Source organism: Lynx canadensis, chromosome C2 (assembly GCF_007474595.2).
Source record: "Lynx canadensis isolate LIC74 chromosome C2, mLynCan4.pri.v2, whole genome shotgun sequence".
Taxonomy (NCBI): Eukaryota; Metazoa; Chordata; class Mammalia; order Carnivora; family Felidae; genus Lynx; species Lynx canadensis.
The window spans coordinates 63,424,109-63,448,103 of NC_044311.2; the positions used below are offsets into that span (position 1 = coordinate 63,424,109).

The 23,995-nt window shown below is 43.5% G+C and overlaps 1 protein-coding gene across 1 annotated transcript; it reads left to right on the plus strand.

The window, feature by feature from the left end:
• Positions 1-3,308: 3,308 nt before the first annotated feature.
• Positions 3,309-18,102, plus strand: CLDN11 (claudin 11). Its single transcript, XM_030329640.1, has 3 exons — positions 3,309-3,615; positions 7,330-7,494; positions 16,821-18,102. Exons 1-3 carry the CDS (start codon positions 3,390-3,392, stop codon positions 17,051-17,053), a joined length of 624 nt encoding a protein of 207 aa, XP_030185500.1. The 5' UTR covers positions 3,309-3,389; the 3' UTR covers positions 17,054-18,102.
• The last annotated feature ends 5,893 nt before the right edge of the window (positions 18,103-23,995 follow it).

The window sequence follows — 23,995 nt, forward strand, 5'->3', positions numbered from 1 at the left end:
AAGACCTTCTTACATTTTTTGTAATGGAAAGGATATTGGACTTAGGGTTGGAAGAGCTGGGATCAGATTTCAGCTTTACCTTACTAGTTCTGTTACACAGAAATGTGAAGAGATGGCAAGGCACAGTTTTCTGAGAGAAAATTAACTGGAAAGACGTTGTCTGGGAGGACTGGGAGCCCACCATTGACTGGGGTGACTGGACCCTGAGAAACTGACTTTCACTGCTGAAACGGTACCCGGGACTGTGGTAGACCTGGAACGTCAGTTTATTAAGTCATGCCATGTGGGAAGTCATTTTCTAATCACAAGGAAGCCTTGGGGAGTAGAGTCACCACAGGAATGTGGATGATTTTAGGGTAGTCCCTCAGCTAAAATAGCTTCCGGGACTTCCCCAGTATACAGGGAACCTTACCAAAGGGACAGTGTTCTTGGTGTTGGTGGGTCACTATACCATCTCCCATGGATAGTAGAGGATTCTCATGGCCTCTTGGCTTCCAGTTCCTTGTGCTTCCATGGCTGCCCAACTTCCTTTCCGAGGGACATGCTCTGTTATGGCTAATTAATTCAAACAGGTTACAGTTTGCAGCTCTTCCTCCAGTGGCCTTGTGTACATCTGTGTTGTGATTGTTTCAATATTCATCTTAGGATTTCTCTTCTGTATAACCTAATTATTTTATCTTTAGTTTCTATCAAAAGCAGCTCATATTTTCAATTAATCCATTTTGCCTATGGATAATGCTAACAGTGGCTAACATTATGAGCGTCCATTTGTAATATATATGTGTGTATGTATATGTAAATAAAGCACATATATAAATATTCAAGTTTGCATACGTTATCTCACTTAACCCGAACAATAACCCTATGGGGCATCGACAATTCTCACTTTATAGATCGAGAACCTGAGAGTTACATAGGTTAAGGGACAGCCCAAGTGATAAAGTTGGAATATAACCTCAGGAGGTTCCATTCCAAGAACTTAACAACCTGGCAACCTTCTACCATTTAGTGTCTGAGTTCTAAAATCTGGCTTTACAAATACCTCTGTGTGTGTCACCTGGGGGAGGCCTGAGCGTTGTTGAATTCTGATTGGTTGAATTTTTATTGTTGGAATGTCAAATGCTAATGGAGTCATAAGAATGCAGATTTCATAATTGCTTTTTCAATGAATTGATGTTGGGTTTTATAGTTTTTAATATATACATATGTGTATCTCTATCTATCTATCTATCTATCTATCTATCTATCTATCTATCTATGTTTTAAGTTTTAGTTTAAGTAGGCTCCATACTCAATGTGGGTCTTGAACTTACAATCCTGAGATCAAGGGTCACATGCTCTACTAACTGAGCCAGCCAGGCAACCCGGATTTTATAGTCTATACTGTACTTAAAACAAAAGCTCTTTTGTACAAAAAAAAAAAAAAAAAAAGGTTATGAAGGAAACATCTGAAAACATCCAGGTCAATAGATCCTGGTGATGAAATGTCCCAAACGCATGGCTCCTTCAAAAAAGGGACATATTCCTACAGCAGTTTCTACAAACCAAACCTGTATGAATGCAGAGAGAACGTAAGAGTGAAAAGCAAAAGTTCTGAATCGTTATTCAGGTTTACTGAGCGCTTTGTACCAGATATTGTTTTAAGCTCTATATGTATATTAAGTCATGTAACAATCAAGAAACCTACGAAGTAGGCACTATTTTCATCCCCATCTTACAAATAAGAAAACTGAGGCCCAGAGAGATGAAGCAACTTGGTCCCAAGCTAGTTAGTGGTGGAGCCAGGATTTGAAGTCAGGCAGCCCGGGATGCGTTGTTCACCACCACCGAGCTCTCCCCAGTGATTGTTGTGGGCTCTTGTCCTTGACACTCTGTCATCTATTTGTGGAGCCTTTTCTGTTTGTGCGCTTGGATTCTTTGGGGTTTCCTCAAGCCTAGTCTTCCCTAGGAGATCTGGTGATTTGCCCTGACACCCAGAATAGATATGGTAAGTCTTAGTAGCTGTGATTCATGATCCATATCTTAGATTGAGTAGGAAGTTTTGTGTTTGCTGAAATCCTCCTCATCTTTAAATCTCATGGTTGTTGATAGAGGGATATAATATGATAAGCCAAAGGTATCAAAGGGAATTGAAATTGTTTAATGTAAATATAGTCCAAGGAGGACTTCTCTACTTGATAAAAAAGTGCATATAATGGGTCTCATTTGAATGCAAAGAGAGAAGAAGGCTTAATGATGATGATGGTAGTAAGCACTTGTAGAGCACTCACTTCAGGCTACCCAGAGTTCTCACTGGAGTGCAGATACTAACTTAGCCTCAGCCAGAGCGGTCAGCCTAGCTTTCAATGTGTCAAAACACGGAGTTTGAGCCCTTCAAGAATTTTCAGAAAGTGATTATCAGGAGAGGTTCCCAGGAAGGGTTAAAGGGCCCACGGACTCTCTTCCCACCTGGCTGTGTGACATTGGGCAATTGAACCTCTCGTGCTATTTCTTCATACGTATTATGCGTAAACAATGGTTCCTATCACAGAGGATTGTTATGAGAATGAACTAATACATAAATATAAATACGTGCATATAGTACATGACAGTACAGTTGGATAAATTTGAGTTGCTATTGCTGTTGTCACCATTAATATGGCCATGTCCACCTCTGATGATTTTCAAGCACAAGAAAGGATCATTTTCTTTCCACTAGTAACTGTGGTATGCCGGATGCCTCTCCTCTGTTCCGCAGGGCAATTCTCAGCCCCTCCGTTGTTACCCTCATGGGCGGTGGAGGAACTTTCCCAGCTCTCAGCTGGGAAGAAAGAGCGGGTGGGGAGAATGAGGAGGGAGGGAGCGAAGCGGAGACCCAGAGACAGAGGTGACAGAGGAGCAGCAAGAAGAGAAATAATTTGCAGCGAAACAGAACTGGAGCCTGACGCGGGCCCTCTCATCGCTCTCCACTTCTTGGACCTGGAACGGATTATTTTACTTTCTAACCTGGACCCGCGACGCCGGGCTGGGCGCAGAGGCCACATCGCCCCCTCTCTGACCCTGCTTCCCCTCCCCACCCCCCAACTCCGGGCCCCGCCCCGCGATTGGCTGGCTCCACCCGGGCCGTCGCCGATTGGCGCTCGCCAGCTGGGTCTACGGGGTTTAAAGAGGGGGGCGGGGGCGCACTGCCCAGCCGCGCAGCTGTCCCCGCCGCCGTGCGCCCGTCGCGCCGTCGGAGCTGGGCTCGCGGCCTCTCTTTGCCTGCCGCCGCTTCCAGCGTCGCACGTCTGCCCGTCGCCCGTCAGCGGCTCTCGAGGGCGCGCGCGAGAGGACCGCGGCAGGTGCCGTCCAGTCCCAGGCGCAGGCACAGCTGGTGAGGGGCGAGGCCCGCAGACGCCAAGGTGGCCACCATGGTGGCCACGTGCCTGCAGGTAGTGGGCTTCGTCACGAGCTTCGTGGGTTGGATCGGCATCATCGTCACCACGTCCACCAACGACTGGGTGGTGACCTGCGGCTACACCATCCCCACCTGCCGCAAGCTGGACGAACTGGGCTCCAAGGGGCTGTGGGCAGACTGCGTCATGGCCACGGGGCTGTACCACTGCAAGCCCCTGGTGGACATCCTCATCCTGCCGGGTAAGGACCCCACCTCTCGAGCGGCTGCTCCTAGCCCTTATCGTCGGGGCAGACCCGGGATGGGCGCATTAGATGGCGTTCACAGAAACGTTTCAAGGCCTTGAAGACCTTAGCGCACATTTTGATACTTTCAGTCCCACCTTGTAGAGAGATTAGGCAGTCCTGAATTTAGCCTCTCTCAGCCTCAGTTTTCTTATCCGGAATTTGGGATGATAGTGGTAGCCACTGGCCGAGTCACCCTGAGAAGTTAATAAACTGAGACGCAGACACCTACTTGGAACTCTGTCCATGTTAACGACTGACGGTCACCCACCTGCCTCAGGCTCCCACCGTCAGTGGTTCAGAAGTACTGTACTTCCCTCCACCCGACCCCCCCCCCCCCCCGGGCCTCTTCCCTCGGGCGTTAGACTCCACCCGCAGAGGCGAGGAGGAGAGAAACCCTAGCATTCCATTGATCCCAACAGGAGTAGGCCCAGTTACCCGGTCTTTCGTCTTTGTGAGACTGGCCACAAGTCCCGGACCTCCTAGCTCTGCCAGGTCGGTTCCGTAGGTCCGGGGGGCCTGTGTTACTCCCCCCACCCCTTGCCCCCGCAGTGGGGGCGTCGGTCCGCGGGCCTGCGGGGATTCCCCTCCCTGCCTCTGCACGTCTCATGTCCACTAGGGAAGAGCTGTCGTCCCCAGGGGGGCCCACTCACCTGGCGAGAAGGCGCGCCACCATCAGTCGCTCGCTCCCCTCCAGCTGCGGGAGACAAGGAAAGAATTATCTAGCCTCCCAACTCCTTCGCCAGCCGGGGTCGGGTTCGGAGCGGGTGGTGGGCATTGAGAAATTCTGGGCAACAGTTTCAATTCAGATGTAAACCTCGAGCCAGTGGGTGGTTGGGTGATTGGCGAGGTCGTGGGCTCCCTTAAGGATTGCCTTCTGTCCCCGCTAGTCTTTGAGGATGGTGCCCATTTAAAGGCCTATCCTTAACCAGCGGGGCAACTTGGTCTCAAGACCAGTTTGGGAGCCTTTGGCTTTGTGCCATCTCCTGGGTGAGCCTTTAGCTCCCTAGAGACTCTGCTCCCCCTTTAAACCTACCCCAAAGTGCCTCCTATTTCCCAGTCCTTGTGGTTGGAATCAATCCCCCCTTCCTCCTTGCTGCCCTGGTATTTGACTCTTGTTTCCATCAGGGCACATTTTGACATTTTTGTTCATTGTGAATCAAGTTTTCCCACACATTTTAAATTCCTCAAAGGTAAAGATGGCTTCCTACTCTCTTTCCATCCTCTCCTGCATCAGGAAATCCGGGGAACAGGGCTGGTGCACACAATGTACTTTCTTCTTTTCCATTTTGAACTTTCAGAATGACAGAGATGGGGGGAACCCAGATCTTCACTTACCTTCACTTAATGGTGGCCTTGGTAGACCTGGGTCAGACTCTGGGATCCAGTGCTCATAACCTGAGTAATTTAGGACAATTCACTAATGTCTGTGAATCCCAAATGTCTTCCTTTAAAAAGTAAAAGCAAACCAACCACCTATCTTACAGAGTTGTTTTGGGGATTAGATATGAGAAATGTAAACCTCCTTTGATGTAGTGTAGGCTTCATAAATTGTAGCTATAATTTTTTTTCAAAAAGCTGGGCATGGTATTTGTAGGAATCTGATTGAAGCATAAAATCACTCTTTCCTTCCTTCCCCTGAAATTAAGTGTACTGAGCACTCAGAGCCAAGTGGTTTATTTTCGGAGAACAGACCATGTTCCATCCTACAGATGGAGTACATTTTAGGGAGGGCCTAATCCTTCCTGCTGTCCCCCTCCCTCACACCTGGGTGGGGACAGGAACAGATCTCAGTGTCCATCTTTTGTTTTTTTAGACATGGTCTTGGCATCTAGCACATGGATAGCCTGCACTATGAATTTCAGAACCTCAGTTGCTAGTTGACCGTCTCCGTTGCGTTCACCCTGCTCTCCTATAAGCTTCAGGGGCATAGGACTTCCGTCAGAGATCCTGTTTCAGAATCCTGTGGCTCCTCTTTGGGGGGGTCTTCAAGTCAATAAAGTCAATAGTTGAGTGTTTACCCTTAATTTTGAAGAAGCTGAGGCGGGTAATGACTGGAAGAGTACCCTTGTGGAGTCTGAATTCTGGTAAAATAGCTAGGTCTTGCTAAGAGACAGTGTTGCAGTTGCGTCTTGGTATGAGAGTCGTGTGGAGTGTGTGGAGGCAGAAATCAGGGCTCATTTTTGGCTTTGCCTTTAGCTCTACCCACCCTCCCACCCGCAGCCACTAGCTTAATTTCCTCTGAGTGAAAAAGGAAGAGTAATAAGTACAACCCCCTCCTTTATTTTTGGAGAAGGGAGAGTGTTTTAATGAGAAACAATACATTGAAGTCTGCCATATTCTGCTAGTATCTTGTCAGATTTATTTTACATAAATTTGCACATATTGTAATCTGTTTCTTAATGAAATTGTTACCTGGCTTTTTGTTTGACAGCATAACGTTCAGTTGGGTTTGCTCCACTCTTATCATTCAACTTCTTTTTTTTTTAATTTTTAATGTTTATTTTTATTTGGAGAGAGAGAGGGAGGGAGAGAGAGAGAGAGAACATGAGTGGGGGAGGGGTAGAGAGAGAGGGAGACACGGAATCTGAAGCAGGCTCCAGGCACTGAGCTGTCAGCATAGAGCCTGATGGGGGGCTCGAACTCTTGAACTGCAAGATCATGACCTGAGCTGAAGTCGGACGCTTAACCGACTGAGCTATCCAGGTTCCTCTATCATTCAACTTCTTATTCCTTAATTCATAATTGTATGTTTATGTCATCTGCTGGGGGCACTGTGTTAACTCCATGAAGACCAAAGCAGGAGTCTGCCCTCTAGGAATCTTTGGGGCCAGAGAGATGCCTTTAGAGCAGATACCAGACGTTGTGGAAGCATGCCCAGGGGACTGTGGGTGAGGCAGGAGATGGAGTCTGACCATCAGTCAATAGGGTCAGGATTCGTGAGCACAGCAGTCTCTGGGGAGATGTCAAGAGAGAAAGCCTGAGTCTTAGTTTAGTTAGGGCCACATGCTATATACAATGTGAATTAAAAGCACATGGTTAGGACAAAATCGCCGAATATACCTAGTATAAAATGACTGCACTGACACAGAGTAATAACACTGGTAATAAGAGCTAATCTTTTTGGAATACTTAGTATGCACTAGGCACTGTTCTAAGCACTGTATGAATTAACTAATTTAATCTTAGTTGAATTCTTTTAGAGAGATACAGGTGCTATTATTATATTTTTACTTTATAGATGCAGAGAGGGTCAAGACATAACAGTTCAGTAACTTGCCCAAGGTCACACAGGTAGAGTGTATCAGCAGCAGGCTGGAGTCCACATAGACCCTCACAGAAGGCCCCTTGGAAGATTTGAGTTTTAATCTGAATTTTTCATAAGGTGATGCAACAGTGTAGATGGACTCTTGGCCTCTTCATCCTGAAGGCTTAGACCAGTGGTCTAGCCTAGAGCTCTCCATCCAGTATCTCCAGCCTCCAACCTCCCTTTCGTGTCATGGAGTCACTTTAAAAACTGAACACGTGAAGTGATCTTAGATAACATTTACCACATTCTAAGTCCTGGAATGGGACGAGAGGAAGGCAGATGGTGCTGAATTCCCTTGAGCCAGGGTTCAGGGGTCAGGGAGACCCACGGTCTAACCCCTCTGTGTGCTCTTTTGTGTCCAGGCTATGTGCAGGCTTGCCGAGCCCTGATGATCGCAGCTTCAGTCCTGGGTCTGCCGGCCATTCTCCTGCTGCTGACGGTTCTCCCCTGCATCCGAATGGGCCATGAGCCTGGTGTGGCCAAGTACAGGCGAGCCCAGCTGGCTGGCGTTATGCTCATTCTGCTAGGTAAGACAGCTTTCTATATAGCACCCCAACTCCAAGTGAGTCTGATGAATCTCAGATCCTGCTGCTGCTTCATTGAGTTCAAGAGCATGTAAAAGGAAGCTAAGTGAATCCACCCAGGAAAAGATCCCCACAATGTGTATCCCTTTATGTTTCCTGCGTCGTTTATGCAGACGGATGAGTAATGTCTGTGGGGGTCACTAGGCATGAAAATAAATTTAAAACCAAAAGGTAAAAAGGATTTTGAGGGTATACTTAAGAGAGACACCAAGCGACAGAAGAGTAACACAGTGGAATCTCTTCTTTGGGAATACCTTTGCCCGGATCCCATAGCAGGTCAACTGAGTCAGAATTACTTGGCATCAGACCAAGCAAAGATATTTTTGGAAAGCTTCCAGGTGATTGTTACTTGTAGCCACGATCGAAAACTTCAGTTAACCTATAAGGAAAGAGTAGAGAAAGGAGGGCAAGGGAAAAGCAAGATGTTGAGGGTGGTAGATCACTAGTGATGATTCAGTCTTTTATACAGTAAAGATTCACTGGGCATCTGCGGAGTGCCAGGCATCACGGTTGGCATTGGGGACCCTGGGGAAGAAGGTAGTCTCTGCTTGGAGTGCACTTGGATATTTTCATGGAGTGTGGCATGTGCTCATCTAAAGAAGGTACACAGATTGAGCACACACATAGGAGGGAACCTAAGCAAGACTGGAGGAGTTTCCCAGAGCAGAGGATCCCAGTGATGAGAGTTGAAGAGAAGGTGGTGAGATCCTAGATTGCGGGGGGGTGGGGGGGTGGGGGGGGTGGAGGGTGGGGGGGGACAGCCCAGGAAATGGCACATGCCCATTCCGTTTTCCTTGTTGTGCTTGCCCACAGAGGGCTTGATTTAACAACTTAGGGAGAATCCTTCTAGCTCTGCTCTCTTGAGTGACTTCGTTTCTCTCTACTTTTTTCTTGAGTGCTAATTCCATCAGCACATTCTAAATCCTAATAGAAGACATGAATTTTAAGAACAGCAGCTCTTGTTGCAGAGTGCACTGATACATCGGTGAGCAGCAACTGGTCTGCATATGGGTTATACACGAAGTCAGGTATTCCTGAGACAAGGAATTCCCATCCCCAAACTGGTATCAGACCATGTGCTTAAAGGTAAGGGTCAGGGTTCTATGCAGGTCAATGCCACTTAGTAATGGTCACACACAGTGATATTGGTGAGCTAAGGGGACATGAGAGGTAGGGATGCCATTTCCCAAGATTGCAAAGGGGTGGAGGTTTTCAGGGGCTTGTGAAGCCACAGAGAATTCAGAGGAGGGGCTTGTACACACAAGTGTGTGTGTGTGTGTGTGTGTGTGTGTGTGTGTGTGTAGGGGGGAGGGGTGGGTAACAGGAGCAAAAAGGCCAGAGGGCCACTGTCATTTCCAGAGAAGAATCTGGGCATGGACATTTTGGGTCCAGCCACAAAGAATTTGTATTGGAGTGCCCCATGGAACACACAATCAGTATCATGTGACTCCTCTAACTCACAAGGTCCTCTTTACAGTGCTTTTTGGAAGTCAGATCTTTACATTTGAATTCTCTTTCCAACAGTTAGACCAAAACTCTACAGGTAAATTGGTTTGTGGAATCCAGGTGGAAACCCTTGTCATCTTAGGCAGGCAGCATGATTGCTTTCCGCATAGTCTTACAGAAGTCCCACGGGGCTCTATCTCTGAGGGTGCCAGAGCCAAAAGGTGGGCCTGTTGTATTAGGTGTTCATTTTTAGAAATTTTGGCCTTCTATCTGAGAGTCACCGAATATCCACTAAGATATTTTTGGCTGTGAAATTCCCCAGGGCTTTCAGATAATGCAGGAATGTGGAGTTTTCAAGAAGGAGGTACTGAAAACAAACAAACAGATAAACAAACAAACAAAACCCAGCCTTGTTGGAAAAAAAAGGTATAAAAGCAAGTACATACAGACAAATTGGTATTTAAATAAACTCTAAAACCAACTGAATCGTCCAGCTGAATAGCAAGGGTTATTAAAAAACCAAAGGCAACCAGTTGTTTGAAACTTCCTAGCTGAATTAAAGCTTTTCTTTACGTTTTTCAAGTGGGTTGGTTGGTGTATGTGGACAGAATCACAGAGAGGAGCGTGAGGTGGGGTGGGGAGTGGTGTGGGTCCCTCAGTCCCTGACTCCTGTCTGAGTGAAAAGATGGAGGGGCATTGAGTGATCTGGCCCTCTCAGAGCGGCTGTACCTTTCCAGCCACTCGCTATTAGTTTGGGGTGAGGACACCTCCCTGTGCCCTCTTGTAGCGTTTAATTTCCAGTGTTACCTGCCGCCTCTTTCACGGCTCCTGTCGGATTTATTTCTCAGTGCGTGGCCATTTGCCTTCAGGTTGGATGTTGTTTTGACAGGAACAAGCTAGCTCTGGAAATGTAATGCTCATTGTCTCAGCTGTGGCACCGGCTGGTCTCCTCTGGGTCTTCTTTGGAGCCCGGTGCCTCGGTTCCCCTGTTGGCAGTGGGTGGGAGGAGCTAGAGTGAGTGAAGGCTCCCTTTGTGTTGCTCTGGATTGGCTTCTGACGCTCTGCTCTCCCCGGAGAAGCCAGTGCTGGGCTCCTGCTGGATCCTAGAGGTCACCAGTGGTGCTCCCGCTGAGGTGTGGTCACTGACCAAAGGGACTAGGCAGCACCGGGGTTTTGGGGCCTGGGAACTGGAAACAATACCAAAGCTAATCTTGGTATGGAAACTGTAAGGACTATTAATTAAAATCAGTTCTTCCTGACTCTGAAAATTTTTATTTTTCCAAAAGCTTAAAAAAATTATATGTCTGTTGTACAATAGCTTTATCTTCTCAACTGTCTTAAGTTTGTGAGGATTCAGCCCTGCTTTGGGGGAAGGCATGGGAGCCAGATGTAGCAGGCTCCTTAGATCTAGGATGGATCCAGGCGAGCATAGTCTGTAGTTTTCTTTTCTTTTTAATGTTTATTTATTTTTGAGAGAGAGAGAGAGAGAGAGAGAGAGAGAGAATGAGTGAGGAAGGAGCAGAGAGAGACAGAGACAGAATCTGAAGCAGGCTCCAGGCTCCGAGCTGTCAGCACAGAGCCTGATGCGGGGCTAGAACTCATGAACCGTGAGGTCATGACCTGAGCCGAAGTTGGTAGCTTAACCGACTGAGCCACCCAGGCAACCCTAGTCTGCAGCTTTTCAAGAGCCCCTGCCACGGCAGGAAGTGCCTATGCCCTGAGCTGCTTTATCTCATCACTGGGAGCCAGACCAATGGTACTGAATCTCCAATCTACCACTTTCCAGCTGTGTGAACTGGGGCAGTTACTTAATGTCTCTGAGCCTTTCTATGAAATGAGACCATAATGCTTTCATCTGAGATTGGTAAGAATAGTGAAAGGAGGTATGCAAGTTATTTAGCCTGGCGTCTGACACATAATAAGTGCTCAACAAATGTTTGTTATTATAATTGCTGTTGTTGGTTAGAGGAAATAGAGACCTAAGCCAGAGGGAAGTGGGTATTCTTTTGTTGATGTCTGATTTCTGTGGGGTAATCTCCACACATGGCACTGGTCAAGAGAGACAGTGAGCTGTTCCTGGAAACACCAGGTTGGTTGCATCCTGGTCTAATGGAAACATTTCCATTGTTTACTTTGTAGAAACTGGAGTGTAGGGATCAATAAATAGTTGGAGTTTTTTTGCTTATTCCATTATAGGAAGCCATGTTAAGCTACCCAACTGAAAATGCTCAAGCTTAGTTCTGATTTGGTCTCATTCTCACCTCATTGTAACTTAGAAAGTCCTTGATTTGAGCGTTTCTTGGGGAGATGAGGTAGGGAATGGACAGAAAGAAAGTGTATATTCCTCCCTAAGTGGGACCCTCTCAACTTCTCTCCTTTTTAAAAATATGGCCCCAAGAATCCTATTTGTATTGGAAAAAAGTTGTTTTAACTTGAAACTTACAGGTTAATAATGGAATTGCTGTAAAATAAAAGGCATGTGCAGCTGTGGGACAGGTTGAGTTTGTCCGGCACACAGAATCAGATGTCCTAGGAAAGGTCTCCCTTGGATGTGTAGTAAACAGTGATGCTCTTAATCCCGGGGTCTTAAGCAAGTAGATGGAAAAAGTCTTCCTCTAAAGTCATTAGCTTTCTACAAACAAGTCCGTAATGTCAGTCAAATTTTATGTGGGTAGTGGGAAGGCTGCGGTATCTTTAGTACGGTTGTGGCTTAAAATGAACTTACTGGTAAAATTGGAGGAGTTAACTGGTTTATGAGGTCTCTCCTATCTCTAAATTCTGTGATTAAAAAAATATTAAATAACCATGAGACTGGCTTTTAAAAAAGGTTATGGGAAAAAAAAGATAATGATGTGTGAAATAGAAAAATAAAGGAAAAAATGTTGAAAGCAGGCCAGGAAAAATAATATAGTCAAACATTCCTTTGACTTGATTGTTTTAAATATTAAATCTTCATAAAAGCCATAGTATAAGAGGAGTATGTCTTTGGCAACTATGTTTTCTTATGTCAAAATTTAGAGAATGACAAATGATAAAAATAAAAAGTAAAATTTTTCTAGATTCAAATTATAAGGAAACAACAAATAAATATGACTCCAGCCAATAGCTCGTTAGAAATCTCATTACTTGTTGCCTTAAGTTAACTGGCACAAAGCTAAAGTTTGTTGCTATTTAGATCATATGTTATAATAGCATCAATTGTAGAAGGCAGCATTCTTTGCATTGTAAAACGTTTAAAAGGAGAAAGTTTAAGAAATAGTCTTTATTGTGGAAAATTTCATACATACACAGAAGTAGAAAAAATAGTATAATGAACCCCCATGAGCCCAAACTCATTCTCAGTCACAGCCAATCTGCTTCATCCGTGTACTTCTTTTCTTCTAGTCCCCAGATTTTTTTTTTGAAGCAAATCTCAGATATAATGTCAAGGAAGAATTTTTCCAGTATTACTTGTATCATTCAGAGTAATTTATGTGATTTTAATGGAAATATTGCTTGGTGCTAGAAATAATGCTCTTAAAAGTACTGTCAGTTCTTAGTTCTGAAAGTGACAAAGCCTGAAAACAGAGATGTTCATTGGAGGAAGGAAGAAATGAATCTGGTGCCCTTCTGCCTTTTTGGGCCCCCTTGTCAGTCTTTCCCTCTGTCTCTAAATTGTTACCTTCAAAGTCAAACACACATGTACTAATATTATTTAATTTCACATTTATTTAACTCCGTATATTACTGTGTGTCATTTAATCCCTAAAGAAATTAAAAGCTGTGTTTCCATTTCATTGCTCTAAAATTGCTTTTCCAACTATTTTCTGTGTTTGGCTCTATCAAGATCATTGTTAACTTTTAATAAGGCTGTATTCTGTCAACTAAAGAACACATTGTATTACATTATTTGAAACTTACCAAAAGAGGCAAACAATTTATTCTATAAAGAGCAGGAGTTCTACTGGTGAGAGGACCAAGTCTGGATGAATCTATATCTACACAGTGAAGCTTTCTTCTCCCCTGCTCTCCTTCTCCTCCACTTCCCCCTCCTCCTCCTTTTTTTTTTTAATTTTTATTTTAGCTAAGTACGTCCCCAATTTTTACTTTCTGCTCCCTCCCAAATGACTTATTCCTGCCCCCCTTGTACAGTTAACTATTGCATCTTTTGAAGGTAGAAGAGGAGAAACATTGAAAAATCTGAGTGTTAAAATTCTTCTATTAGAGACTTACTTTAAAAATATATTCTGATGACATGAAAAGAAAAGCAATGAAAATTCTCTTTATCTTTCTTCACTTTTCTTTACCTTATGGGAAACTGTGACTTTTTTAGAAAAGCGTTTTCTTTTCTCCAAATAATTGGGAGAGCCATTATAAACTCTGTGTGTGTGTGTGTGTGTGTGTGTGTGTGCACACGTGCACACAAACAGAAATAAATCCAGCAGGACTTCTGTGTCATTAAGACAGCCCCCAATTATTGCCAGTTTTATTAATATTTTACATCTTTTGGTTAAGTAATGATTTGACTTGCATTTTAACTTTACTGCTGAAAACATTCCCCTTTCCCTTCAAACGATGCTGAAATTGAGTAAATTCTCCTTTTTTAGTTTCTAAACATTCTTCATTCTGAGTTCAGTTGAAGGTCACTGTTTGTATTGAACCTCTCATTTCCCTTCGTGTTGTGTGGCGGCCTGTCATCTTTCAGTGGTTTTGATGTGGTTCGTCTCTGAGAGCCACAGGAATCCGACCCAGAGTTCATTTATCTGCTAGGAAATAAAGACCCCGCTAGCACTGGTCTGCCTTGTTTTGCATGGATTATAAAAGGAGGAAATTTTTAATGAGGTAAATTATGAGTTTGTAACTTTAAGTGTGTTAAAGTCACATTAAGGTTTTATGATTTTGGAAGTCAGTTTTGATGTGTTTGAAGTGGAAAGTAGACTTGAAATGAGATCACCTCTCATCCACTCACCCACCCATTCAGTCCTTATAGGCTCATTATTTAAATGTTTAGACATGTTCCTGATTTTTCCTTTTTCTAGTGAATTACACTGGAATAAAATCTAACAAAATCCCTAAAGCAATCAAAATCAAGAGTGATGGTTATTTTTGGAATATTGAGCCTGATTTCTTTCCCCGTGGGGAAATGTGGGGAATACTTGTGTGTGTGTGTGTGTGTGTGTGTGTTTTATGTATAAATATGAAGTAATTGAAAAATATTATACCTAATTTGAACCATAAGCTGTTTTCAAAACAGTAGTTTGGCAATCAAATATTTTTTTTTCCTATGGAATTCATCTTTTCACTCTCCACCTTCTCCCTCTAATCAAGCTTGGGTGTTTGGAAGCACTTGCTAGGGTGCTGTTTTGCTCAAGCAGAGAGTGCCCCCTTTGGGGGTCTAGGGGTGTGTAGCTAGGTTATGTGTTGACACGAAGAACCAAGGGCAGTTGTCTCTGGCTGAAATGCTCTAGAAGAGTTTCTGTTTCTTGTCCTGACAGAGAAGAAGACTTCTCTCTTTCTCTGTGCCTTGCTGAGGACAGTAGCCAAGCTGTTCTCCGTGAGTACCACACTTGGAATGTGCGGCTGGAGGAGGAGAGAAAAAGACTCCCCCACCCCCACCCCCACCAGGTGTTTGAGGTCCTGAGCTGGAAAGGGAAGCTACAATTAATACCGGTCTTCTTCTTTTTTAATCTAATTTAATTTAATTTAATTTAATTTAATTTAATAAGTTTATCTATTTATTTTGAAAGAGAGCATGAATGGGGGAGGAGAGGAGAGCGTGGGAGACAGAGAATCCCAAGCAGGTCAATGCTGTCAACACAGAGCCCAATGCGAAGCTCCATCTCACAAGCTGTGAGATCATGACCTGAGCCAAAATCAAGAGTTGGATGCTCAACCAACTGAGCCACCCAGGAGTCCCAGCACTGGTCATTTTGGGAACATTTTATTCACAGAAGGAAAATACATAATCTCATGGTGTCTCATACAAACATTACAGAAGCTGGCATGATTGATTTTACTCTTTCAAGAAAAAAAATGAAGACATTAATATATAGACAGATAATAGCTTCTTAGATGATCTATAACAACTCCTTAAATATGTGAATAGTACACAATTAATGGAGTGAATTTAGGCTGTTAGAAAGTCAATTTGAGCAATCAAAGCCCCCAAATTAACTTTCTTCCTTCTGACTTCCACTTGGGATCTATGTATTTTTATGATAGGAATCACATCTATTTATGTGTATCTATACCCAGCTTGGGGGAGTGAGGTTATGTTACAAGTTACACAAATGCAGTGAGCTAGTTTAAGAGATCTTTCAAAATGGGTAAGGCTTCAATCTTTAGTTCAGTTTAGAACTAATGTACGAGGCTGTTAGAATTGAGTGCTTATGTGTACAGAGAAATTATATTTCTTCTATTTGGGCCTAGAGGTAAGTCAGACAGTCACTCAGTGTGAGTAGAAATCAAAAATGCTTGCTGAGTTGAAAGTAACAAGGATACTGCAGGCAGCAAACATTGCGGTGCCCTGCCTTGAATTTATTGAAAACTTGATGGCTTATGATTGGAAACCTCATTGTTACTGTTTTCTTGATCTGCCGACTTTAATGTATCCTCCCAATTTAAAGCTTCAACTAAAATTTCTGTCCTGCTTGTAGTTGTGAGAAATCAGATGATACCATAGGAGGTTATGGAGTTACTTTGTCTAGAGTTGTGCTGTTCAACACATGAGCCACCAGCCACATATGACTATTTAACTTTTAATTAATTAAAATTCAAAACTCTGTTTTTTGATCTCACTGGCCTCATGAAAAACGTTTAAAAGCCCATGTAGCTAGTGAGTGCCATATTTGGCGGTGCTGGTGTAGAGGTTTAAATTTATTTTTTTTTTAAACTTTCTTATGGGCTCCTGCCTGCCCTTGTTTAGCTGCTTTGCTTAGGAAGAGAGGAACTACATGATATAGAAGCTATTTCTTAGTTTATTCTTTCAAATCTACACCAAGTCTGAAAGGCTGGTTGGTGGAAGACCATAAAATTCTACCATTGCGACCCATCACAAATTCCAACACCATAAAATCCTCGGATGGGTAAATTCTTTTACCTTGAGTGCTGTTTATGGTATGTTGAGATTTTGTGATTGCGAACAGCATCACACAAACTCAAACTCTTAGCTGATATTCCACTGGTGTCTAACAACATTCATCACAGCAAGAGAATTCACATGGCTTCTTCAGGTCTTTGTAATGTGAATTGACCAAATTGAAAAAATAGAGTGGATAAATGGAATGGGCACCGCTGTGTTTCTCATTTCGGAATACCTCAGGCGATGCAGTCATTCAGCTAGTAGACGCCGAGCACATACTATGGGCCTCATAGTGGGTTAAATACTGACTTTACAAACATAAATAGGACATGGCCATTGCCGTCAAGGAACCCAGAACTTGGAATGGGAAATAGACATGTAAAGAGATAATTATAATACAATTAGGTAAGCATAATAAAAGAATCATAAGTATAGATATACGAAGTAAAGGTACATAAGTAAATACAAGTACATATTTTTCGGCCTCAATGATTTATTTCTGGGCTTTTACACTGGAGTTCTTTCATCTCTGCCACCAGTTGAAAAAATAAGCATCTAGCAGTTTGACACAGCTTTCGATCGGTTGATTCTATAGATGCAAACTTCTAGGTTCAGGTTGCCACGGGAGCAGAGCTGTGCGTATCAAGCTTTCTGGAGTTAGTTGGAGGCCAGAGGAGTGTGCATGTGGAGTGAAGGGAAGCCTGTCTGCTGCTCGGGGTGTGTGATGGGTGTGCCCAGTCATAGCCCTCTCATGTCTCCCCAGCTCTCTGTGCCATGGTTGCCACCATCTGGTTTCCTGTGTGCGCCCACCGCGAGACCACCATCGTGAGCTTTGGCTACTCCCTGTATGCAGGCTGGATCGGTGCTGTCCTGTGCCTCGTGGGTGGCTGTGTCATCGTCTGCTGTGCTGGAGATGCCCAGGCGTTTGGTGAAAACCGTTTCTACTACTCTTCGGGCTCCAGCTCCCCAACCCATGCCAAGAGTGCCCACGTATAAGAGGGCTGCTAGCCTGCCCATGGAGGTGCTGCAGATACTGGGGCCACGGCCCTCGGTTTGCTTGCCACAGGCGGGGGAAGCCCACTCCGCTGCCAGGCTCCAACGCCAAAGGTCCAGAAAAGCATCCTGTCTGGCATTTTTTAGTCTTAACACCCTGCTCCCCATTTATTGCCTTAAAAGAAATCTTTAGCTCAGAAAATGCCCACACACTTTTCTCATGGTTTTGCCCATTATTAGCTCTTTTCTTGGGCATTAACTTTATTGTTCACCAGGATATATACATATATGTATGTGTATATGTATATGTATATGTATTTTCCTCTCTCTCTTTAAATTTTAAATATCTTGCAAACATTGCTGAGTTGGGTGTGGGGAGAGAAATAAAAGACACTTTTCAAACCGTTACAGATGACAATGGGAGCTTCATAAAGATGCCTCTCTGTTCGCTCCCTCCTCTTCAGCTCCAAGGTCATTTAGTTATAAGCGATAGAAAAAAATAGAACTGGGGACATGGGGTGGGGAGGGAGGGGACTGTGGAACTTTCCTCTATGGGAAACTTTCCCTTTTGTAAGTCGAGGGCAAGGGGTGGGGATATTTTTTAGTTTGTGATTTTACATTTATCTGTACATACTTTTTCAAGATTGATCATTTTTATAACCGTGGTTTTCCTGAAATTCTCAATTCATCAGTATGAAGGAAATGAACCGAATAGACTTTAATTATATGACAAATAACAGTACAAGTGACTATAACTGTGACTGACATTCCACAAAATGTTTTTGGTTTCCAGGTTTGTACGATGTAGTTTTTAATCCTACACTTGCATGTGCTTCAAATTAACACATTTTTAAAGTTTTTCCCCCATTCTCTATTTTCATTTTGTTAGCCATCTTGAAGTGATATTGTTTAACATAAATTGTGCTGTTGAATTTGGCTTTACGGGTGTAAACACTGATAGTGTATCAGTATCTGAAACCCCAAACTCTCCAAACATTGATGGTGCATTTTGTTCTTTAAGTGAAATCTGTGCAATAAAATAACAGACTGTCTGCAAAAGTAGCCTCTAATATTCTCTTATTTTCAAAAAATTTTCAAAAATGTCATTAATCTCTACTAATAATTTATAGGAACCTGGTCAGTGACCCAAGAACAAGTTATTCTGCCTGGCCCCGAATAATTAAGATGTTCTGTATTATTTACTGTATCATGGTGGTCATGTGTGGTCATAAAAATGCAACCTAGGTGCTCTGTTAGATTTCTTTAGTGGAATGATGTTATAGCATCTTTAAGTCATATATAAATGGTCAACAATTAGAAACCAAGTTCCAAGCATTACACAGTTAAACTCTTTATCTACTTTGAACACTGAGTGAAGAAATTGGCTAGGTATAAAAGGAAGTATAAACCACACACAGTATAGGGTATTTTGGTAATAGTATCTAAAATGCATTTTTTGGGGCGCCTGGGTGGCGCAGTCGGTTAAGCGTCCGACTTCAGCCAGGTCACGATCTCGCGGTCCGTGAGTTCGAGCCCCGCGTCGGGCTCCGGGCTGATGGCTCAGAGCCTGGAGCCTGCTTCCGATTCTGTGTCTCCCTCTCTCTCTGCCCCTCCCCTGTTCATGCTCTGTCTCTCTCTGTCCCAAAAATAAATAAACGTTGAAAAAAAAAATAAAATGCATTTTTTTTTCAAAATTGTTTTGAAAATTTGGAAATTTTGGACAAAGACAGATGCATTGAGTTGATTTTTATTTGTTTTTTATTCCAGAAACTGTGTCAGGTTATGAATCTGTTATAAAACACACAGATTACAATCTATTTTGGCAGTATTTTTCCAAAAATACTAATTTCATTAGCTGATAATATAATAGACAGACATTTCCTCTTTGGAAATATCCATTTGGGCTAGTCATTTTGGTAGATATCTGTGTATGTTAGGAGATTATAACTATTTCTAAATTACTTGTGCAGAAGAGACAGTCTTCCTGTTGACCAAAATATTTGCTTAGTTATGATGCAGCTTTTGTAAGGACATAAGTCGTGTAATTGTGTTGGAGGACTCTCTTTAACTAATAAAACTTGTCAGGTGTAATGACTGTAAGCGCTAACAGAGCAAAAGGCATCCAGGGGGTGGGGACAAGACAAGTAAGACCCCCACATACCCTCTCCTTAGCACTGCTGGCTTGAATTCAAGGTGTTTCAACTGATAAATCTATGCTCTTAAAGACTGATCTCCTCACTCAGCCACCTCCTTCGTTGACATTGCTGCTTGCTTTCTCACATGAGGGGTCATGCGACATGAGCCCACTTTTCCCTGCAGTGGGAGAACAGACACCCTAAATCTCTCCTAGCTGATCGTTGCCTGTCTAGTTAGGAAATCCCACTTAGAAATTTTATTTATTTATTATTATTGTTTAAGTGTTTATTTTTGAGAGAGAGTGGGAGACAGAGCATGAGCAGGGGAGGGGCAGAGAGAGAGGGAGACACAGAATCTGAAGCAGGTTCCAGGCTCTGAGCTGTCAGCACAGAGCCCGACATGGGGCTCAAACACCTGAACCTTGAGATCATGACCTGAGCCGAAATGGGACGCTTAACCGACTGAGCCACTCAGGTGCCCAGGAAACCCCATTTTGTATGTCATAATTACAGGGTTGGGTTTTATTATCAGTGCTAGGGAGGGAGAGGAGGGTAACTGTTCCTCCAGAACAGTAGTGTCCAATAGAAATACAATATAGCCACATATGTGATTTAAAATTTTCTAAAAGTCACATTAAAAAGCTGAAAATAGGGGCGCCTGGGTGGCGCAGTCGGTTAAGCGTCCAACTTCAGCCAGGTCACAATCTCGCGGTCCCTGAGTTCGAGCTCCGCGTCAGGCTCTGGGCTGATGGCTCGGAGCCTGGAGCCTGTTTCCGATTCTGTGTCTCCCTCTCTCTCTGCCCCTCCCCCGTTCATGCTCTGCCTCTCTCTGTCCCAAAAATAAATAAAAAACGTTGAAAAAAAAAAGCTGAAAATAAACAAGTGAAATTAATTTTAATTTATTCTATTTAATCTGACATATCTAAAATATTATCATTTCAATATGTAATCAATTAATGGGATATTTTATGCCCTTTTGTATTGTTTTTGGGTTCCAATGTATATTTTACACTTATAACATGTCTCTGTTTGTACTAATCACACCTTTTTAAAAACACTTTTTTGTATTTATTCATTTTTGAGAGACAGTGACAGACTCTGAGTGGGGGAGGGGCAGAGAGAGAGGGAGACACAGAATCTGAAGCAGGCTCCAGGCTCCGAGCTGTCAGCACAGAGCCCAATGCGGGGCTCAAACTCCAGAGCCTCTAGATCGTGACCTGAGCTGAAGTTGAACGCTCAACCGACTGAGTCACTCAGGCGCCCCTGTACTAGTCACACCTTAAGTGCTCAATGGCCACATGGGCTATTGGCTATTGGATTGGACAGCACAGCTCTACAACTATAGGTTCTGCTTCCATAATCATCCAGTGGAATTCAGACTTGATGATTTTGTCTCATTAGAGCCCCATTGGAACCTGGCAATACAGTGACAGCAATTGTTAGCCAGGGGAAAACAATGACCCCCCGCCCCAATCACAGGTAAAATAGCAGACCCAAAGTGCTCTACCTGAACAACTGGGAAAAGGGAATTCATGCTCTTGGGACCTCTTTGTGTCAGGAACTTCAGACTTTTAATCCTCCCCACAGTCCCCGGTGTATAGAGAGGAAAATGAGAGAGTTTAGGTTATTTGTCAAGGTCAGATAGCCACTATACAGGAGAAAAATGGGGTTTAAATCCATCTAATTTTAAAGCCCTTGTTCTCTCATATATGAATCGCTGCTAGGAAGTCAGGTAAAATGCAGATTCGTTCACCTCACCCCCAGAGGCCACTCAGTAGTTCCGGGCCCGTACCCAGGAATCTGCATTTTCATTGTGCACCCCGGTGATTTTGATGAGATGGTCCCCATGCCACACTTTGAGGAACAGTGAAGGGAGGGGCTTCTTTCTCATGTCTTCTGTGTGCAGCTAACCACGTCCCATCCCTCTCTGAGGGTGAGATGACTTTGAGACGTAACATCCAGCTTTCCCTCCTTTGGCCTTTTCGAAAGAGACCCCACGCAGGGGATCTTTGGTTTGAAATGAACCAGTTGTGTTCATGCTTTCCACGAATTTGACAGCAACCAAATTAGAGAAAGAATGTTTCAAGGAAATCTCTGAATCTGGGGATGCTAGTTAGAACAACAGCAACAAAGAGGAGAAGATTATGTAGCTAAAGAATACAAGATACATATTTGTGCTGAAGTGGTGGTTTGGAATAACAATAGAACAAGGTTTGGTTGTGTCTTGCCCTGTGTGTGTGTGGTTTTTTTAAATTTCAAATCTGCCTGTCAGTGTTTCTCTATACAATGTACACAATGTGAACTGCAACATCTTAAATGTTTGGCAGGACATTCATGCTCATGACATCACATGCTGGGAGGACAGGGAGGCCACTGTAGGGCTGGCCCTGGGGAGAGGCAGCATCAGTGCTGCCATTGAGATGTCCCCACAAAAGAGTGTGTGACGGCCAGATGTGCAGCTTAATGGAGACTGAACCAGAATTGTGGGTGGAACATTGGCACATGCTGCTTAATGGCTTGAATAGCAGCTCTTGAGGAATCTATATTTCTCTACCTCACGCGGAGTCTCAGAGCTCAGGCTTTGTGGCCCTGTGGCCGGGGGAGGGGACGGAGATGGAGGGACTTGTCACTGTTCCATGCCCCATTGTTGAAATGGAAAATGTGGAAATGTGAAGCCATTTCTAGAGGATTTTGGATTTTGGAGGTAAGAATTGCTTACGCTGTACATCAGAATGACCTTCCAAATAGTAAAGGGCACCCAGTTGTCACAGCCTGGGACTTTCTTTATTTAAAACTGTTATTTCTAGGGGCACTTGGGTGGCTTATTGGTTAAGTGTCTGACTCTTGATCTCAGCTCAGGTTTTGAACTCAGGGTCTTGATTTCAGGGTTGTGAGTTCAAGTCCTGTGTTGGGCTCCATACTGGGTGAGAAGCCTATTTAAAACAACAACAAGGACAACAACAACAGTTACTTCTCCTATGTTGAGTTATATACAGCTTTGCTTTTCAAAGTATAATGTGCATACAGATCATGGAGTTGGGGGGGGGCATTCTGCATTTCTAACAAGCTCTCAGGAGATGCTGATGCTGTTGGTATAGATTCACACTTGGAGTAATATGTACTCATTAAAGAAAATTTGAACACTGTAGAAAACTGAAATAAAATAAAAAAATTACCCATCATTTCATCGCTAGAGCAACTACTTTTGTAAAACAAAAACTTCTAATATACTATACATGTAGTTTGTAATCTACATAAAAAAAACCTTAATGTGTAGAGCACATTTTCTTTTATCATTAGGTGTTTTTCTAAAACAAAAATTTTAATATTTCCATAATCTCCCATTGTTTGGATGTACCATAAGTTACGCAAGGAACTCCCAAGAATATCTTGGTTACCTTACTTCCTTTCTAATTTCTTCTAAGTAATTTTGCCATCAATATCCTCACAAGTAAGTCTTGCCCATACACATGATGATCCCTTTAATGTAAATTCCTAGAAAGGAGTTGCTGGATCACATATTCCAGACGGTGTTTTAAGAACAGTTTATTTTTTTGATAAGGGTGTGCTTAGCTTCCCCCAATAGGATAGGGTGTATCAATGTAGTATGCTGTTTTTCACATTTTTAAATTTTTTATTTTTTTATTGGGGAGAGAAGAGCAGAGGGAGAGAGAAAGAGAATTTTTAATCAGGCTCCATGCTCAGCACAGAGCCCGACTCGGGGCTTGATTCCATGACCCTGGGATCGTGACCTGAGCCAAAACCAAGAGTCATACACTGAACCAACTGAGCCACCCAGGTGCCCCTAATAGGCTGTTTTTTTTTTAAAAAAAATTATTTGAAATCTTTAAAATTTCAGTTGTGTTGATAGGGAATTATATAAAAACAATGCTTGTAATAAATAGTCAATGGAAAATTCCAGAAGTATTCACAATAGGAGAAAATGTGTGGAGAGGGGAGGTGGGGGTCTGGAGTTCAGCCTGCTCTACATTACAATTCTGCTTCAGTTGACTCTGGTCTATGGGGGATCCAAACATGAGCATTTATCTCCAGGAGACCTTGTGCTGGGAACACTCTGATCCCAATAGCCCTGGTTAGGAGTGGGAAGCTCTGCGAGCATTGCCAGCTGAATCATTCTTTATTTTATTTGCCCCTCCCCCCAATAATTTATTAAACTTGAGATAAAAACGAAGTATGGTAAAAACGAGTCACTTGCCCTTGCCTCAAACCTTCTAAATGTTAATCCTGTGCATATGGTGGAAAGAGAATTTACCTGGCATCTCTTGCTGACTGCTTTTGTTTCTGTTTCAACAAAGGGTCAGAAAAAAAAAATACGCATAAAGGAGTGCTTCTAGAGGCATGAAAAGGCCTAGGACTGTTGGGGATGAGGGCAGCCAGGGACCTTTGGGTGTTTCCTTTGGTCTTGCTTTGGTTCCCATGAGCAGAACAGAACCTTCTCAGCATCCAGTCAGGAGACCTCACTCGTGCATTCCAGCCCACAGGCTGACCTGGGGGTACTGCTCTTCCCTTCGATTCTAGGCTATGGCAAACCCTTCCTCCTCCACCTTGGCCTTCCCTGAGCCAGAACACAGTTCCTATGTGCCTCTGTCGTAGACTGTCTAAGCAAGGATCTCAAACCATTCCATTCATTATTTCTAAAGCATGGCACAGGAGGTCACCAACATAAGACTTATTCAGTGAATGCAGATTTGTGGGTTCTGCCCCAGACTTATGGAGACGGTATCTGGATGGAGCCTGGGAATCTGTGTTTTAAATGACTCCTCAGGTGATTCTGACACACCCCAAAGTT

What these genes read in the sequence shown, in the direction of transcription:
- CLDN11 (XM_030329640.1), top strand. Translation starts at nt 3,390, where the DNA reads ATGGTGGCCACGTGCCTGCAGGTAGTGGGCTTCGTCACGAGCTTCGTG. An exon ending in GGACATCCTCATCCTGCCGG is followed by an intron (nt 3,616 to 7,329) that starts GTAAGGACCCCA and finishes TTTTGTGTCCAG; the next exon opens with GCTATGTGCAGGCTTGCCGA. An exon ending in CGTTATGCTCATTCTGCTAG is followed by an intron (nt 7,495 to 16,820) that starts GTAAGACAGCTT and finishes ATGTCTCCCCAG; the next exon opens with CTCTCTGTGCCATGGTTGCC.